Source organism: Dermacentor andersoni, chromosome 11, assembly GCF_023375885.2.
Source record: "Dermacentor andersoni chromosome 11, qqDerAnde1_hic_scaffold, whole genome shotgun sequence".
NCBI lineage: Eukaryota > Metazoa > Arthropoda > Arachnida > Ixodida > Ixodidae > Dermacentor > Dermacentor andersoni.
In genome coordinates this window covers 16,119,905-16,139,918 of record NC_092824.1, presented here as the reverse complement: position 1 = coordinate 16,139,918, position 20,014 = coordinate 16,119,905, and the positions used below count along the sequence as shown (strand labels likewise).

The 20,014-nt window shown below is 45.9% G+C and overlaps 1 protein-coding gene across 1 annotated transcript in view; it reads left to right on the top strand.

The window, feature by feature from the left end:
• LOC126517684 (protein O-mannosyl-transferase TMTC1-like) overlaps positions 1 to 20,014 on the top strand; it is a 279,424-nt gene that overhangs the window by 171,724 nt on the left and 87,686 nt on the right. Inside the window, exons 5-7 of the mRNA XM_055064442.1 lie at positions 6,000 to 6,078; positions 8,960 to 9,063; positions 10,114 to 10,312. Of these exons, the coding sequence (XP_054920417.1) occupies positions 6,000 to 6,078; positions 8,960 to 9,063; positions 10,114 to 10,312 (382 nt within the window). The remainder of the gene's footprint in view (positions 1 to 5,999; positions 6,079 to 8,959; positions 9,064 to 10,113; positions 10,313 to 20,014) is intronic.

Sequence of the window (20,014 nt, the reverse complement as noted above, 5' to 3'; positions counted from 1 at the left end):
ATGAACTTTGTGTAAAATGATGAATATACGAAGCCGTTTGTAGCCAGAAGGACGACCTTTATGCAAGTCCATATACTACGCATCATGCATATGCTAGCTGAACCACCCTGCTTGCAGCTGCTGGTGACATTAGCGCCGGAGTTTCATCCAGCAGTTATTGTACGAAACTCTATGGGTACTCGTCTGCACATGTGCTTCAATATAAAATATAATAATGAAAAACAAATGACGCATGTCGCTTTGCTCTGTATATGTCTTTTCTCTTGAATTCCACGTTCCCTTTTTCATTGATTATTGACGCCACATGCGCCTACTACGGGAGCGCTCCGGGACTGGAGCCCGCTCCGAAGTTTTTCGGCGGGCAGCTCGTTGAGCAGCAGCGGCAGACGAAGCATTTCCGCCGGTTGCGTCGCTCATTGTTCAGAAAGAAAGCTTGTTCACGGGAGTGCGTGGATTGCGCGTAGCGCATTTTCTAGTGGCGGCGGCACCGCAGCCGAAGTAGCGCATGCGCAGTGGGTCCGAAGCCCACACCAGCGCTTTGTTTTCTCGCTGGCTGCCCGCCAGGGCGTGCCCGCACTCCGCTTTCCTCCTCATTATTTTCGCCATACCTCCCTTCCGCTTTCCGCCTCATGGTTGCGCTCACCCTTCTCTCTGTTTTCCTCCTCGCGTCTTTCATCCCCCGCTGCGCTCCGCGTTCGCTCTTTCATCTTTCTCTGTGCTCGTTCGCTCAGTTACGCCGACGCCGAGGCTCGGCGCAGGAACGGGCGCCTAAGAGCTGCGCTCTTGTAGATCAGATGGCCCGGTCCTATGTAAACTTGTCAAAAAGCGCGACAATGGAGTACGTGCCTTACACGAGTCCATAAGTTCGATATGTCGGACATATAATTTGTAGGAGGCATTCAGTTACAAATTAAAATAACAACCATACATTCTAAAACGGTTGCACCCTTTGGGGTGTATATTTGTCCCACTACAAAAATCGTCATCTGCTTAGCTTGCGTTTCCTTTCTTGAAACCTCCGCGCTCGCTACTTTCCTGTCGAGAATCCTGCGTCACACTGATAACGCGCGTGCCGTTCGTGACGGGGAAGTACCGGGCTCGCAGCCTTAAAGAAAGGAAACGCGGGCAAGACAGATGACGATTATTGTTGTGGGACAAGATAAGCCCCAAATGGTGTAAATTTTTCTAAGAGTGTACTCTAATGCAAGAACCATTTAAACCTGTGCATACCTCACTAGATGATCGCGAGCACTCGCTGTCACAACGCTGGCATTATGAAGAACGCTCATTGGTTCTCATGCTACAAAAAGAGCATCAAAACCAATGACAAAGCTAACAGTGGGTGCGCCGCTTATCAGTACTTCGCCAGAACCCGTGTGACACTGACATAGAGGCAAGAACTTTGAGTCCTTGATGGGGACCAAAGATGCTGGGGGTCGAGAGACTAACACTGAACCCCTCTTTCCTCACACGGCGGCCAGTCTTTGCTTTCTGGAAGCGTCTTCGGCCATCCGGACTGCTCAGAGCTGCTCTTCTGGCCCCAAGCTGAGCAGCAATGTCTCCCACTGCTCGGCCGCATTTATCATGCGTGTAGTGTTAATGCGGTAGGTGTTGGTGAATGAGGCTTTGGGGCATTGCCAGATAATGTGATCAAGTTCAGCGCGGGCCTCGCACGCTTTGCAAAGTGGGGACTAGCGGGGTAAATGCGGATGTAAAGCACGGGGTTCAGGGATCTTCGCGTCTGAAGCAGTTGCCAAGTGGTGGACTGAGGTTTGTTCAGTGTTTTGTATCCTGAGAGCATCATGACCGCTCTGTGGGGTAGTGGAGGAGGATTTCACTGAACGTAACTGTCTGGTCCCACGCGTGAGCTCGATGCAGAACAGCGGTCTCGTCAGGATAGCAAGACGTAGGAGACGGATGATGCACCTTCTGTGCGAGAACTCGGGCGTCATCGTGTCCTCTCTCTCTCTCTCTCTCTCTCTATATATATATATATATATATATATATATATATATATATATATATATATATATATATATATATATATATATATATATATATATATATATATATATATATAAATGAGATCTTCCGGCCTATGATTCACGGTGCTTTGCATGTGTATGCCTTCCTAGATTTGTAATTTAGGATGTAGTCGTGAAATACATAGGTGAAATTAGCACCAGACCATTCTCCTTTTTGTCTTGTGGTGTGCGTATTTTCATGCATCATTACAAGGTTAACAATGAGCAAACTAGTCACAAGCAAGCTAATGTCTTTAGATTTCTTTGTATGCATGGGTTTAACCGCTAAGGTATAAGCACAGTCCAAGAACTCGAAGAGCAGATGAATTGCGGTTTCTCCTTTAATCTTTACGTTACAACTACTTCAATATCTCTAACAAACTCGTATAAGTTGCTGCACATCGTATAGAAGACTCCAAAATTGGCTATATGCACTGCTAAAAAGAATAAATTTGCACAAATAACATCAACTGGTGTACTAGGTGGCCGCACGAAGTTGTAAGATTATATTGCACCCATCGAAACCTCGGGGATGTCAAACGCCAGGCCCGCAAGCTTCATGCACCCAGCAGAACAATTGCATTGAGCCGAGTTGCCTTTTTTTTAAATTCATACACACACTTACATTACAGGGTGTCCTACGTAACTTGAGCCAAACATTAACAATATGCAACTGCCACGTAGGTGGACAGAACCAAGGTAAAGCTGTCTGCCGTCGTTTGGGAATACTTGGATTATTTTTTTTCGCGCGACACCCTGTATACCTGTTAAGAAGCTCGGCGAGTTGATGGTAGGCCAACTGATGCTTTGCCAAAGCTGCTTAATGCATAGCAAGAGCTTCGTAACTTCTATGCAATAATAAATCTCGTTCGTAAGCGCTGTTTTTCTTTGGCGGACCGCCATCGCTAATAATATGTCCTACATCGCTACTCGCTGCCAAGAACGCATTGAGCGCAAGCACTTATTGAGAATATGGGCCATGATGCAGTGAAACTCCCAGTTTTATCGCAGTTTATAACCGAAGAAAAGGAACGCCCTAACCATTGCACAACAGAATGTTTCATCCCAAATGCATGCACACAAACACACTCAAATTTAAATGCTCGGAAGCGTCATTACCAAATCGCGCTCATCGCATCGCACTCTTGCGGCTCGTATTCGTACTCCCGGCATCATGTTTGGGCTACTGCACACCCTTGCCACCAAACAAGCAAGCAATAATAAATTAATTAATTAATCAATTTTACCAATGACGACGAACGCTTGGCGCTCGTGCTTGGAATCTGTGTTCTCTTCTACCGTCGCACTGGCCGGTTGGAATTCCCAGTCTATAAGCCTTGCAAAACAAATAAATAAACGTACAGGTGAAATTTCAGATTTACCGATATAGAACACATTCACTGTAGATACTTACTATTAGGTACTGTTTTTTAAAGACAATCAAAGATTCATAACTTGGTGGCCTGGCTGCTATGGCTTTGAGTTGCTAACAAGGAGATCGCTCGATCACTATGCGGCCGCGGTGGCCGCATTTCGATCGGGACGAAGTGCAACAACGTCCCTGTACCGTGCATAGGGTGCAGCGTTAAGGAACTCCAGATGGTCAAAATAATCTGGAGTCCGGCTTGTCTCATGATCAGATCATAGTTTTGGTGCGTAATACCCCACAATTTATATTAATCTTTAAGGATTCGTCAGATTCTAAAGTACGCACTTCTTTAACACAGTTGCAAGAGGGAGAGAAAGAGAGAAGTTGTAAGGGAAAGTCCGGGAGGTGAACCAGGCTGAGCCTGGAAATCTTGAATGAGTAAAGACGTCTTTATGGAATCCTTGTTCGTGGTCCAGTACGTATCCCGCGTGAGTGGAGCTCTGGTCTATATGTTGCGATTCAAATCGTCTGTATATTTATGATGTTGTAACTACTTTTTTGGAAGCAGTAGATCTCAATCTGAATCTGAATATCACAAGTCAGTCATCATTTAAACTATTGCAAGAGAAAACATTTGATTAGAAACAGTGGATCAGGTGAACACCACCACGCGTGTTCAATTTGGAATTACGCTTCAGATGAATATATATCACTACTATTATTTGAACGGCCTAAAATACAGATAACCGGGCTTGTCCTTTAAGTGTCACTGAGGCGACGATAAACCACCGTTCTAACAGCAGTTAGGATAGCGGCAACTTGGAGTTCTCTGCAGGTGCTCAGGGCCCGAGAGCGCCGTTTGTTTGTGGATAATTGCTTAAAAGCAACTCAACGCATGCGTCTATTGACAGGAGTTGTCTTCTGAGATTTGGGCATGCCACTGATGCAAGTTCCGTTTTGTTCGGGTGGTTTCTTCTTCCTCGACAATGTTTTGCTTGCCTGCTGTCAGGCGTCATTGCGTTCTCCGCAGTTAATACTAAAACGATGGTATACGCAGGAGTAAATACGCTTGAAGAAAAACAGAATGTGCTCGTTTGGCTGGCGAAATTTACGCGCTTGAGCGAAGGGGATAATGACGGCATTTAAATAATGGTAGGCTTCAGGCGCTGCGAGAAAGGTGCGACTTAAATGGGAGCAGAAGCGTGACATTATCTCGCAATCGCCTTTGTGAAGTCCCAAAAGGTGTACGCTCGGAGGCAGTTTGAGGCTTTGATATTGCGTTCATCTGACTATTTGCCACGCTTCAAAAATAAGCTGGATATAGCAGCTTTCGCTCCGGTATGTGTATGTGGATAGAATTCAGGCCTTGAATATCCGCTATTCTCAGTGCAATTTAAAACCGAGACCGTCGACATCTTAAGATATAGTGCCTGTGTTTGCATTTACTTGAATAGCGTGACGAGACCGAAGAAAAGACGAAGTAATGGAAGGGGCTACGAAGAAACTACAATATGGAGTGATATTCCGTGAGAACCTTGTTTTTTGTTTCATTGTGAGACTCGTACAAAAATTGTAATGAATAGCACTTTAACGGAAAAAGCGAATACTGAAGTGTAAAAGATAGCGGGGTGTCTACCACATCTTGATCTCATCTAAAGAGAATAAATAATAGCAGGTTTATTACCTGCTCTACTCCTGGATGACTAGTAGTCGCACTGAAAGCATGGCACCCCATTGAAGCTCAAGAATCGGCCATTATTGCGTTCTGTAACCATAGTACGGAGGCATCTAGTACGCTGTGCATACAGAAGTTTGCATTTTGGTAGTCGAGTAGCAGGACATTTCGTACTTTCAATACTTGCAGACACTTCTGAATTACTTTTTCAACCCGAATTCTTCGCGTGGTAGAAAGGAATATTTGAACAAATATGTTAAAGCTACGACAAATTCTAAAGAATGGAGGCGAGGGCCTGTTCTTAGGTTGCACGGGATGGAAACAGCGGTAAAGGCACTGCAACGTTGTAGAGCTACATTACAAATGAGTGAAAACGTGAAGATTACCTAAAGGCCAACGGCTACAAAATAATGGAGCGTGCTTTAAGCGTAGTCTAAAATAGTGCCGATATAAAGGAGCCTCCGTGCAAAAAACTGACGATTGAAATGCCAGCAACAACACTACAAGAAATGGGTAGAAACAGCTGTTTTTGATACGCAGACTGAAAAAAAAAAAAGAAGCGTCCTCATTAGCGCTCGCTGGAGATGAGTCGGCGCCCGCGGCAGCTCACGGTGCACTGAAGAATCTCGAAGGCGACGTGCTTGGACTTTCGTCATAGCGGCTACCATCAGGTTCACACGTAGTCTGCTTAGGTGCTGTTTAAAGGCTGCTAACAAAAAAACTGTTTACGAACCCGACGGCTTCGCCGAGATTGTTTTCGACGTAAACCAAGTATAGTCATTTGTAGCTAATCTAGCCAAGGTGAAATTTCGTTTCACTTAGCCTTTAGCATCGTTGCGAGAGTGCTCAATGCTAGATTAATGATAGCAGAAGGCATTTTCGATTACAACGGAGTTGTTCTGAACACACCGCCATGTGAATATTTTCCAGGTTTATCTGCCGCCACTGCATACGAGAAAGTGCGAACCGAATAGTGCGGGATCGTCTGGTGCTGACCCTGGCAGCAGCGGTAAGTGCGCCTTTCCTGGTTAGAGACGAGCTTTCGAACAGTGTTCCGATAAAAATAAATTCGCGCAGCTTTCTTTTACCCTGTCTGTTAGCAGAGTTTCCAACATTTTGAGATCCATGCTTCCTCCAAGCTGCCTTCGAAAACTCTCGAAAAAAACTCTTGAGTTGCGAAAAGTGGAGTTCTGATAAGTTCATTCTTTTTCTTTATTTTTTTTTTGTCAACTTCGCTTACTTTTATACTTTCCCCACAAAAATTTTCGCCGGCTATTTAAGGCGCGCTTCAAGTACATTCCTTCCACACATGGCGCATATATTTGATAGTAACCAAGAAGGCAGAATTACGAAGTATGACGAAACAACACCCTTAGATTCTGGCTAGCTGTAATATAATGGTGCCGTGAAAAAAAAAATTGATTGCTGAGTATTACGTGCCAAAACCACGATATTATTATAAGGCGCGCCCTAGTGGGGACCTCCAGAACAACTTTCAAAGCAAACGTTTTGTGATATTATTTTTTTTTGGCACTTCGCCCTTATCTATCTTTGGCCGCCATGACCGAGATCGAACCCTCGACCTTAATTCTTCGGACGCAATGCCACACATATTTACTGGGGCTGGAGCGGTCATACAAAAAAGTCTTCAACGCCGGCTCGTGCTTACAGTGATCCGCATGCGGCAGAAAATATTCCAGAATCGTGTAACCCCACATTCACTCTCGGCGTGCGAAAAATTCCTGATTCAAAACGTATTGGTGCGACTTCCTCCCGATTCCTTCTTATCTGCAGTACACACGTGCTTGTAATGTCATGTATTCCTTGTCTCTTTTACTTGTGTTACATATTCTGATGTCTCTTTTATTACGACTTTCCTATTGGCAGCAATGTGACAGCCTCATCGTATTTCTTTTGTTTATTTACACATGTTTGCCTTGCCTATTAGGCTGTCTTTTTATTATTTTTTTCTTTCCCCTTGAGGAAGAAGTTTAAAATCACGTGATGTTTGTACCCCTCCTGCCAGGGCTTCCATATGGAAGCCGGCAGTATTGTGAAATAAATAAATAAATAAATAAGTAAATAAATAAATAGAAGTACCAGACAAAACAAAAGCGGCACATTGCAGCTCGGAGTCTATATTGCAAATCAGGCACCCCGACGGATGACGTGACTGGAGCGCAGGACACTGAAGGGCAGAACTCCAATTGGTGTTGCAGAGCGACAACATATAAGTTCACAGCAGAAAAGTATGCTTGCCAAGGTTTCACACAAAATATTTTGCAAGAATCTTTAACAAAAGCTATGGTACCATCGGCAAACATTGTCGCGTTACATTTGATGAACAAACGCGTTTACCTCTTCCGTTCGTTTGTAATTAGGTGAAAAGCCGAAACGACTGCTTTATTGTAATTACCATTGAGTTATATTGATGGAGGAGAAGAATTCTACCCGTTTTGCATAAGACGTACGTCTAATCACCTGTGATACTTTTTGAAATATATATTTCGGGTTATCGGCGGCATTTGTTCAAGGACGTCATGTACCAAGTGTTCGCTCATTTACGCGAGGCGCTCCGCGAACGCCTTCCTCCGATGCCACATTCCCCTAATCTCTTCGAAGTTAGCTCTCACAAATGGCGGGATAATGAACCCCACCCTAATGTTATTACGTGTAATTACTGGGCGGTGTCCCGCCGCTCCGAAAATGTGGTGTGGGTTCTTCGTTGAGCAATGGAAGCAGCTCGCAAGGCATCCCAAAATAACGTCAGCAGCATTATCGGGCGCACGTCACAGCACCGCGAGCAAGATAACCCGCGAATGAGAGCCACCGTGTCTCGGGCGAGTGGGCATTCCGTACGCGTCGAAGCCCCGGACAATCGGATCGATGGTCGGCGTGGGTCCAGGTGCGAATTAGTGACTTGTTTCAGTTCGACCGGGCGCACTCTCTGCTGGCAATGTCGTCAAGCACAGCATGAGCGCTATGCCTTTGTATTGCTGTGACTTTGTTCTGCCCAGAGTACTGCCAGTATTGCTATTTGTGTTGCGCGTAAGTGTCACCGGCGTTTTGGCGAGGAACAATCATCCAGTTACCTACATTTAAACGAAACGAAAAACGTCATTCATTTGCGCGGCTTACTGCGAGGCTGTGCCACTGTGCTCGATGTAAAGTGAGCGCGCGCGTACGAAGAGGCAGCTGCTGGCCAGCTGCCACGTGTTGTTTCTTCTCGTGTGTTGTTTCTCTTGCGTATTTAAATTAAAAGGAATAGAACGGGCACCTCAGTGCGTATGATCGAGTTACAAAAAGAGCCACAGTGGTCGCTAGTTTTGACAGTGGACGTTATTCTCGGGTCTCTTGAACTAAACAAGCGCCTCACTTACATGACCTGTTCACGCTCAAAATATTGGGGCAGCTATGTGTTCCACGAAGAATTACTTGGGCTCATCTGTAGCAGCAGCCTCGAAAAACTGAAATGACCTCCAGGCTTTCATCATTTTCGCACCCGACGCCTTGGACATCAATAAGCACACAACTGGACATGATAAGCACACAACGTTTTACAAACAACGCTATCTTAGGGTCCTATAATGCCATACTAGCTTTCATAAAATATTTCGCTTAATTATGCTTGAGTTAATGTACGAGAAACATGACGCATGCGACATTTATTTATGCAGTCAGCACTTGCGCTTCCTGCTGTGATTGTCATGCCGAGTCAAATATATGTTTTCTGTTTGAATTCAGTCAACCATTGAGCAGTGTACCAGTTACTATATTATATTTCGTTTGTACAATGTCGCATGACAAGATGTATGCTTGTGATTGTGAATCTGCCTCGTTTATGACTGGCTTAACCGATGCCTTTTCATTATAACTGTCTGCCTGGGCAGTCGGCCACGCTGCTATCGTTCAGGCTATGGATGCTGCATGGGAACTTGCCCGAGTTTTCCGAGATGGACAACCCAGCTTCGTTCTCCAAGGTGTTTTCGACGAGGTGAGAAGAACACTGCGATTGCAAACACCTAGGCGACAGGTATTATTACAGAATCCTCCGTTCACTATGTTGCGCTTGTGTTAAGTACGTACATAATGAAATGAAGTGATCCGCCGTAAGGCAATGATGAATGTATTACCTAAACTAAAGAACGGCAGCAAGGAAAGCATGCCATGATTTTGCAGCAGAACTAATATGAAAAGTACGTAGAGATGCATCGCGAGTAGCAGATTTCCTTCTTTTTCATCGGTCTTTTTCTTTACGGTTAGCTTTAGCAGAAAAGACGGCGCTTCACTCAACAAGTGACGCCAAGCAAAAAACAGCATGTAGTCGGCGACACAGTTTGCCTCTAACGTACGAATAAGCTTTAGTATAAATAGGTTCGCTTTCGTAGTATTTAATAGCTACAGAGAAAAAGGAATAACAAGCAACGAAAGCAGACAAATGCTGGAGCATTACAATTTAGGCGTAATGCAACATTTTTGCACGATATTATTATGTTATATGAGTGTCCACTGTGCTTAGCTGTACACTGTAAGGAAAGAGGGCCCGCATTCACAAAGAGCTCTTAAGTTAGAATTGGTCGCACGAGCAATTGCCAGCCAACCCTGATGCTAGATTAGCGAACGCGGTCGACCAATGGCGAGCAGCACTAACGAAATGTGTGTTTTATGAACACGGCCCGATGTTCAATACGGGAAGAGCAATTGCTTCAGCCAGTGGTATTGAAATATTCCCTATGTTAGCGGGGACGAATAGAGACAAAAAACAAGAAAGAATCACTTCAATTGAGAAATAGTTACTTATTTTGCGTTTTTGTTAGTTGAAGTAATGGTAATACTTACCACTAGGAAACAGAGAAGTAAGTCCCTGCATTTTGTTGTCACTGCGAGCCTAGGCCTATCCCTCCTCGTCATTACATCTCATATAATAAGAGAAAAAAACTGCAAAAAACCAACAACCAGGACAACGACGAATTGTGCATATCAATGCGAAAAGCAGTCGCCATGTGACACTGCATTTCTCTTCTCCTTTTCTCCCCCATGCCAGGCTGCTGACGTACAGCTACCTTTGCGCCTTCAACGCCTGGCTCCTCATGTTCCCACGCACGTTGTCGTACGATTGGCAGATGGGCAGCATCCCCCTTGTGGAGTCACCATACGACCCCAGGAACCTGGCGACTATGGCATTGCTGGCAACGCTGGCAGCACTCGCCTGGCGATCGTTACTCGCTTCACACGCGAGAAGGGTGAGTTAACTTCTTCCGTTCCTCGTGTATTACCTCGGCCTGCCAGGAAGACTCGTCCTTGATAAGCGACACGTATCTATCGCCTGTGTGGCGAGACATGCGAAGTCGCAGGCTTTAAAAAGAAAGCGAAGCATGCTCATTTTCGATACGTCGATTCCTTACTTGTCGCGTCAGCAGATACACGATGTTGGAGTTCCTTGGATATATGCAGCATCTTTTTTCTCTGTGCAGGTTTTTTTTTTTTTTTGTAAAAAGCGCATCGAACTTGCCTCTTATGCACAGGAGTTCCTAGGCGAGGCTGGCAAACTTTGCCGTTAATTACGTGAACTTGAGAAGACTACATAACAAAACTGTTTAACTTTTTTCATTTGCCTTCGGAGCAGTTATTTCAGTGGCAAATTTGGAGGCAGACACAATTTAGTACACCCTCACTTTTTAGGAATCTTGATAATAGAACACAGTTCAAGATATTCGTATTCAAATTTCAAAGAAAAATCCGAGCAACACTGAAGCTGAGTCCAGGATTGGCGTTTACATGGTCCACGTGAAAAACAGCAGTAAGACGTCCCACGACGAGATGCGCTGCGTAGTTTTAAACATACCATCTCAGGCGGTGGAGGTAGGTACTGATATTATTCAATCAATCACTCTTTTTATTTCACTGTCTCTGATGTTTTCCAGAAAAAGAAGCAGTCCAGACGACTGCTTAACAAGCTTCACCAACCCTAAAAGATACGACATAGCCTTGTTATACACACGCATATACCAATGTGTGCTATATCGTAACGTTCGCACAGAACACTTTTGCCGGTAAGCAGGTGCGGTTGTGTGCCGTGTCTGGATTTCAAATATCGTGAAGATATGTGGAAATATTGTTTCACAGTACTTTACGGTGCGGTTCCATCTGACGTAAGCAGAAAACGCTCTCAAGTTCAATATTACCTCGATTGAGCTTTGAATTTCGATGAAGAAAATCTCGGATTAGAGTGCCATTTCCAAGATATTAAAAAATGAGGTTGTGTTAAAACATGATTTCCTCTAAATTTGTTATTTACAAAGCTGCGACCCAGGAATATTGAAAAACTAATAATTGATTTTTTTTTCCATCACACCACTGAAGCTCAAGTTATTCGCGGCAAAGAATGTCACCCTGGCCAAGAAACTCCTTTGCGGCGACGTCACGTTCGGTTATATTTATATAAATTTTGCATGAAAAATTCATATAGTCCAAAAAACACGCCCTGCATACTTCTGCAGCTACTCATAAGTGATACCTAGCTGCATCAATAGCAGCACGTTAGTTTTTCGCTCTGCTTGAAGCTCCCGTTTGATGATTTCGAACTCTGTGACACACGGCATCTTATATCACTATTAGTCGTGACCATCGATGGGCGGGTCGAAGGCTTCGGTCACGACTTTAGCGTGGGTGCGCTGACTGTGTCAGACCCCCGCGGCACTTGCCTAGTGTGGTCCAAGGAATGGTTTCGCACCAGAAATTCGTCTACTGGAGGTAATAGAGATTGTTCATCGGTCACCACGTTTCGTCGAGAACATGGTGACCAGTCGTGGCAATCTAATACTTATAAGTGCGTAAGCCAACTTGTCGATGCACAGGCGCTGTTCGTAAGTTGCGACGGGAGCGAGGTTACTCACAGTGCGTTCGAAGAGGGTCTGCATTTTGCATATTATCACCCAGCCGTGAGCGTTGGCTTCTGTATACTGTCCAAACCGATATCTTAAAATAAAAAATGACAGCAACAGCATGTAATCATTCATTGGTTTGCGGCTGCTATAGCAGCATCTACCTCACCGCCGCCAAGAAGTACACTGAGTTGCTTCGTTCCCCTTGGAAGGAAACCGAGGTGGGCCTTGTGGTGAAGCATATACTGCAGGAGCCACAGGGGGAAATGGTGTACAAGTATTCGTAGTGGCCGCGCATTTCTGGCCAGGTGACACTCGGTTGGGCCAAACCTACGAAGAGCGTGCCTTTGCGGAAGCATTGCCGTAAATTGTTTTCACAGTTTTACAATGCTTAAAGTGCAACAAGCAAATTGGCCGTGAAAGCCAACAGAAACGCGGCTCGATAAAACCACACGGCAGCTACAGCACAAAATGGCAGCAGCTAACTTCAACGAGCGCATCAAGTTGGGCGTGGGTGGGAAAAATCAAAAGCATTGTCATTGGAGCACCGTCCTCAATGTCGTAACAAAAGGAATAACTCAAAACATATGAAGCGTTGAGATAAACGGACATACCGAAATTATGCGACTGCAACAGCAGTTTCGTCTTAGTTTCGATGAAAAAAAAAAAAAAAAAATATATATATATATATATATATATATATATATATATATATTTTAACTACTGTTCTGGAGCCATTAAAAGCGGCTACAGAACAAGAGCCTCAGATTCATAGTCGACAGTATATTGTGCGGCGATGAAACTGATCCCCTACCGCTACGAAGGTCGTAATGTCATCGCACTCTATAGTAGTCTTTCTAGCCTCTTTATTCCGTGTAGCATTCACACTCTCGAAGTGGCAGACCACAAGTTCATTGTGGAGCCAATGTTGCGTCGGGTGTGACTGAAATAAAGCAGCAGTAAAGTTGCACTTTTCGCAATAATACATACACAGCAATAACAGCATATACAGCATATACAGCAATAATACAGCAAACACTGTACATCGACTGGAGCGAACTGATACGGAAACAAGTGCACCCAACCATAGATGGACAATGTTTTTTTAGTTTCGCTTGCTCATTAGCTAGCGATAGTCCAGCAGCAGCAGCAGCAAACGACTTTATTGGGGTCCTGAGGAGCTAAGCGGGGGGCCTGTAGGTCCCTACCCAGCCGTTGGCTAGCCCCATGTCGGAACAGAGAGGCCATGCCTCTCCGCTCGTTCACGGGCCCTCTGGACAGCCAGGAGCTGGACGTCCTGCCTCGGGTCTGTAATGGCCTTCGTCCAGTCTTCTTCTGTATTAAAATCCTGTAACACAGGGCACTGCCAGAGCATGTGATTTAATGAGCTAAATTCAGTGCCACAATCTGGGCAGAGTGGGTGGAGGATGTTCAAAAAGCCCCTAGAGGGGTAGGACCCTGTCTGGAGCATGCGAAGCGTGCTAGCTTGTGGCCTGTTGAGTTTATGATGGGGGAAAGGAAAACTCTGCCTATTCCCTCTGTAATGAGAGGTGATTTCATGAAAAGTAACCAGTGGATCACTGTGGACGAGCTCTCCCGAACTCTCCCGAGACACCATCCCGTCGCGGCATACAAAACCTCGCGCACGGTCGTGGGCTATCTCATTGGGGTTCAGGTGACCCGGTAATACATCTGGTCCCATGTGAGCTGGGAACCAGACTATGTGGTGAACAATGTCAGACGGGTGTTTGCCGTTTAGAATCCTGGCTGCTTCTTTGGCTATCAATCCCGATGCGAACGCTCTAACAGCTGCTCGGGAGTCCGTGTACACCGTAGTGCGTTTTGAGTCCAGTAATCCGAGAGCTATAGCAGCCTGTTCTGCAACATCGACCGAGGAGGTTTTCAGCGAGGCTGCCGAGAGGAGTTCTCCCATGTCATCGACTACGGCTACGGAGAACCTGTTGGCACTGGCGTGTCGCGCCGCGTCAACAAAGGTCTCCGTTCCGGATATGTTCTTTAGGAAAGCTCTAGCCCTCGCTAACCTTCGACCTTTATTGTGTTAGGGGTGGACATTTCTTGGAAAAGGGTCTACAATAAAGGAGTTCCTTGTCTGAATATCAAGTTGCGTGATATTTCCCTGATTGAAGCTAGGACGGAGGCCTGCCGCATCCAGAAGTCTTCTGCCTGCTTTGGAGTTTGATAATCTAATAATTTGTGCTGATCTTTGTGCCTCTATTAATTCCGAAGTTGTGTTGTGTACTCCCAATGTCATGAGTTTCTCTGTGCTAGCCGTGATTGGCACGCCGATCACCCTTTTGATACTTTTGCGCATAAGCGTGTCTAATTTATCCATTTCTGTTTTCGTCCAATTGAGGGCCGCGACTATGTAAATGACATGGCTGATGAGGAAAGCATGGTGAGCCCTAAGGAGTATATCCTCGCCTATGCCACCTTTCTTGTTGGACACTCTCATAATTAATCTAATAATGTTTTCAGTTTTCGTGGTGAGTTGGGCTATAGTCTTAGCGTTGCATCCCTTTGAGTTTATTGAAAGCCCTAGTATTTTGATAGAGTCGACTCTCGGGATGGTGTGCCCATCTCTGGTACGAACGCTAATGGGCACCTGATCGAGTGGGGTGAGTCCCCTAGCACCTCGTCTAGCCTGTCTGTACAGCAGGAGTTCCGACTTTCCAGGCGAGAGTGCCAGTCCCGTACCTTTCAAGAAAGACTCTGTAACATCCAGAGCCTCCTGCAGAGCTTGTTCGACCGTAGCCTCCGATCCTCCAGGACACCAGATTGTAATATCGTCAGCATATAATGCGTGACCTACGTAAGGAATTGCTGCAAGGCTTTCCGACAACTTGCGCATTGCTATATTAAACAGAAGGGGTGAGATAACTGCCCCTTGGGGAGTACCCCTGTTTCCGAGTGTGAAATATTCCGAGACTGATTGCCTCAACTTTATCGCCGCCGTCCTGCTCTCGAGGAAGGATGCAACGAAGGAGAAGAATTTAACTCCTAAGTTCAAGGCCGATATCTCCTGAAGGATATAGTCATGTGCAATTGTATCGAATGCCTTGGATAGATCCAGTGCGAGGACCCCTTTTACATCTTTGCTTTGAGAGTCGATTATCTGTGTTTTCAGCAGGAGCATGACATCCTGCGTTGAAAGCAAGGGCCTGAAACCAACCATATTGTACGGGAATAGTTCGTTGCGCTCAATATGTCTCGATATCCTGTTATGCACTGCATGTTCCGCTACTTTGCTAATGCAAGAAGTAAGGGAGATAGGACGGAGGTTCTCCAAGCTGGGTGATTTACCTGGCTTGGGGATTAAGACCACTGTGGCCTTCTTCCAACTCTCTGGTACAACGCCCTCCTCCCATACCTCATTTATCTCCTTCACTAAAGCTTGAATTGCTTTGTCGTCCAAATTTCTTAAGAGCCGGTTAGTAACTCTGTCGGGGCCTGGGGCAGACCTTCCGTTTAAATTGTGCAGCACTTCCCTGATCTCAGCTTCCGAGAAGGGGACGTCCAGCTCTGGGGCAGGCGCGCCCTCATACTGAGGGAGGGGAGAACCTGGGCTTTGGCCAATTGGAAGGTATTTGTTCGCTAGTTTCCGAAATATGGAGGACTCTGAGATGCCTTCCATTTTTTCCTTATTAATTAATCGGTCTATGACTAGTCTCTGATTACATTTGGATTGCCCATCGTCTAAGAGATGTTTAAAGAGGGTCCATTTGCCTCATTTGCGCATTTTTCCATCCGCTGCCGAGCAGGCGTCTCTCCATTGCTGTTTATTAAGTTCGGAGCAATGCTCCTCAATGAGTTTATTGAGCTCCGCGATCTTTTTCCGTAGCCTGCGATTGAGTCTTTGTGTCTTCCATCTCTCGAGGAGAGAGCGCTTGGCTTCCAGGAGATGCGCTAGCCTTGCGTCCATCCCTGGGGCATCAAAATCCGTAACTATTTCCTTGGTGGCCTTCTCGACATCCATTTGTATCTGTACAAGCAGTTCACTGAACGTGTCGTATACTGCCTCATCTTCACCTCTTATTTTCCTAAAGAGGTCCCAGTCCGTGTATTTATAGGTTTTGGGAGGAGCTGCTATTATTTCCATCCTGAGTTCTGTTATGTAGTGGTCGCTCCCCAAGTTCTCCTGTAAGTTGGACCACGTGGCCACAGCATTTCTAGTGAAGCTGAGATCAGGGGTCGTGTCTCTGGCGACCGAGTTTCCCAGCCTCGTGGGGAAACGTGGGTCCGAGACCAGCGTCAGGTTTAGGTCTGTACTCGCTGCAACTAGGTTGGCTCCTTTCTTTGTTCGTGTTACATAACCCCAGGCCGGGTGGGGAGCGATCCAGAGGGCGATCCAGCAGATCGCGCTCTCGCTCCAGAGGGAGCGACAATAGCAGCGGACGCTCCCGTTCGAGAGGACGATCGGGTTCCAGGGTCCGAATCCAGGAACCAATGTCCTGGGCAGACAAGGCCAGGATAAACATCTCAAGCGGCAAAAAGGTAACACAGGGCATCTCGCCAGAGCATAAAAGAGAGCAATCTGAGATTTTAATGCTTAAGAAGGAAAATGCAGAGCTAAAAGAGGCACTACGAACGCTGAGGGCTGAGTTCGAGCTCTTCCGTAACTCGCGTGAACCCCGCGAAGTAGCCTTACCCATCCCAGTTCAAGCAGAAGGGTCGAATAAGCGCAAAGCTATTTCCCCCCCCGCGACCACGGAAAGAGAGCCAATGCAAACTGACGAGTCCCCCGCTCAGGACCCTAAGCCAGAGCCAAACATACTCGCGTCTTTGAAGGTAATTGAGGAATCGCTCACGCAGATGAGAGAGGCCTTAGCTATTCAATCTAGCACTGTCGAGCATATGGACAGTAACATCTCTCACCTAACACGTAGAGTTGGCATCCTCGAGTCTAAAATGAAAATGATAGACGCTAGCAAAATCAAAAGCATCTCCACTGGCACCACTGCAAAAGCTAAGAAAGTACAGCAGGATCCCGATAACACGAGTCCCCTGCAGGCTCTGCTAGTTCAATAGAAATCAAAATGGCGGGACAAACCGGAAACCTAATTATCTGGCAGTGGAATTGCGCCAGCTTCTTAAGGCACAAGGCTGCTCTATTGCAGCTCATCAAAGCACAAGCGATAATGCCGCACGTCCTGCTCTTGCAAGAAACACTTAGTGAGAAGGTCAATTTATCGGGCTACCGTTCGGTTAGCCAAAAAGGAGAAAATGGCAGAGGTATCGCCACATTCGTCAGGAAAGACACCTCTTTTCAGGAGCACGAAGTCAAAATTTGTAACTCGGATAAGAAATCCGGTCTCGAGGCACAGTTAATTGAAATCATCCCCCACGGAAAAATTCGACGAAACATTTTCATTCTCAACTTGTACAGCTCTCCTTCCGCTCATAAGCATAATCTCCGGTCACTACTAAATAGGGTCGCAACCGCTGCGAAATCACAGCCCTTAATAGTCGCAGGAGATTTCAGCGATAGTCCAAATTCAATTTTGTAAGCTATCCAGAACGGTTAGTAGTGGGCTTTCGCCTTAGTTACCACTTCGTTAGGCGTGGTGAAGGGTCAGCGCACGGACGGCGGCTAATTACGATCTCTTCGTCGACGCGAACCGCTCCGAGAAGTTGGGCGCTGATTAGACGAAGCCCTGTCGTGCATTGCAGAGTACGAGGCTCCCGTGTCTCGCAGAGCAGGTCGGAGCCGTAATGCGAGTCTACCCATAATGCATTCGCAACAGTGCCTCTCTCGCGCGAGAGTTTAGCGGCCAACCCAGGTATTGGGCTACGTCGCGGGTCACGGTAGCTAAACCAATCCGAGAACCACGTTCTGTTTATTTAACATCGCAACCTAGAGGTCACAGGGGCGCTCTCGTGTACTTTCCGGGAAACGTCACTTCCGCTTTGCCTAATTCATTGCAAACGGCGATGAGCGTCACAAACAGTGTACGAACCAAAGGCGCACAGGGCACGAGACATGCAACTTTATTTTACCCGTGAATCCACAATGTGTATGGGCAAGGATGAACGAGACGGGAACTAGAGGGCCCGGTTTTCGCTAGCCGCAGCCATGTCAAGGCAACGGATAATGAAGCCAACGAATGCACGAGGAAAATTGCTTGTATTGTTTAATGTAAGTGTAGAAATTATTAGTCGAATGTAAATGAAAGTGGACGAGGAGAAAAATTGTTTGCTGCCGCTGGGAACTGAAGCAAACGTTGTTGTTTTTTTCGCTCACTTTATTTCCTTCTCGGTCATCATTTCCACGCTTCAATTAAAAACTGCTAACCATTTGCACTACAGTCGAGCGCCTCTACCACGAACGCCGCTACAACGAAGTGACCTGTATAAGGAAGGAATAATTCTGTTCCAATTCTATAGTGAGCGGTGTGGTGCGCGACCTTTACAATGAATTGACCTGTATAACGATCGTATGAATTCGGAGGCCCCAAGCATTTCGTTATAAAGGAGTTCGACTGTATACTTTCCTTGGCTTTGTTATCTGTTGGCTTCATATGGTTTTCGCTAACAAAATAGGGCCTCTCAGTTCCCCTCTCATTCAGTGCATAGCAACTTCGCAAGGTTCGATACCCTCGTTAGTATGCAAGGGTTTTGTGGTCAGCTCTCTGCTCCTTGAAGTTCAAGTACTACGTGACGCGATCAGTCAAAAGGGTTTCACATCCACCACGTTGGCCTTGAATGGCACTAGCTAATGCTCCCAGGGTGACTTCTTTTGCATATAAACACCGAAGAATGCGCAAGTCGGAAGAGCAACCACCGTAGCACAATTGGTAGTGCACCGTACGCGTAACGCAGAGGTTGTGGGTTCTGCTCCCAGCGGCAGCAAGTTATTTTTTCCACTTTAATTTCCCTTTAACGTATCGTTATGCATTTAATATAAAAACTTTAAACAGTTTTCTTTGTGTTTTCCTCGGATTCATTATATATTGGCCTCATATGTACAAGTGTAACATTCAGGACAAGAGGGGATAAAAATGTAAACCCTGAAAAAGCACGAAAACCATTGACTCAAGTACCGTTAAATACAAGTGGAGAATGACCACTACTAGAGGGGAAATTCAACAAAAGCAAATGCGTAGGAAAAGCGTAAGAAATGCACGGTCTCTACGCTTAGGAGGCAAATAAGCCGCATGCCACTCGGGCTGCGGAAAGGCAGCGTTTTGCAAGGCTTATGGGTTTGCTGTCTTTTTTTTATCGTATATCAAAGATCTGTTATATTTTATACCACAGGATGCCCTTCTACCTAGCGTACCAGACTGCATAGACACCTACTGGGCGGTGGCCTTCCAAAGTGCTTCCGGTATTGCATTAGGTTAGTTCTTAGAGCTGCTAAGCACCTACCTTGGCTCCACTTATGTGGAGTGGAATGGGGACATCTCTTTACAAAAGGACGGTATTTGCACTGTATCTTACATCGCTCCCGTTTTGAGTGGCATTTGCTTAGCGAGATTAGACAGAGTGTTGCAACAGCGACTAACACCCATGCAAATACGACGCGTGTTTAGACTTGTTGATACCTTTTTTCGTAGTCTTAGAAGGTGATGAGAAAGGCTTCCACAAGCAGTCTTCCGAACTAATTTCAGTTTATCGTCAGTGCCTAGCACCTTTAATGGCGGCTCACGAGCTTCCTGTTCACTGCCATTTGCGTTTTCTTGATTTAGGGCCACTTTTCTCATCGAGACAGGTACGCTGGGAATTCCAGGCTATAGCAAAAAAAAAATTAAAAAGAACGGGTCTTAAGGTTTCATTTTTCGCATTCGAAGCTCATAAAACGCAGCATCATTCATTCAACCTTTGACTATGCCTTAAAGAAATCATGCGTTCATCGGCTACCAAAGAGTGTCGATGAGCAGGTTCGTCGCCTAAGCAGGATTACCGGGAGCAACGCTCTCTGCAGTTCCAGAAAAGATGCGTAAGCCAACCGTGTGAGAGCGCAAGAAGGTACAAGGAATGTATCCTCTATTCCTTAGTAGATTACGTTTCTCATAACCTGAAAAAAGTGGCGGAAAGGGCGGCAGT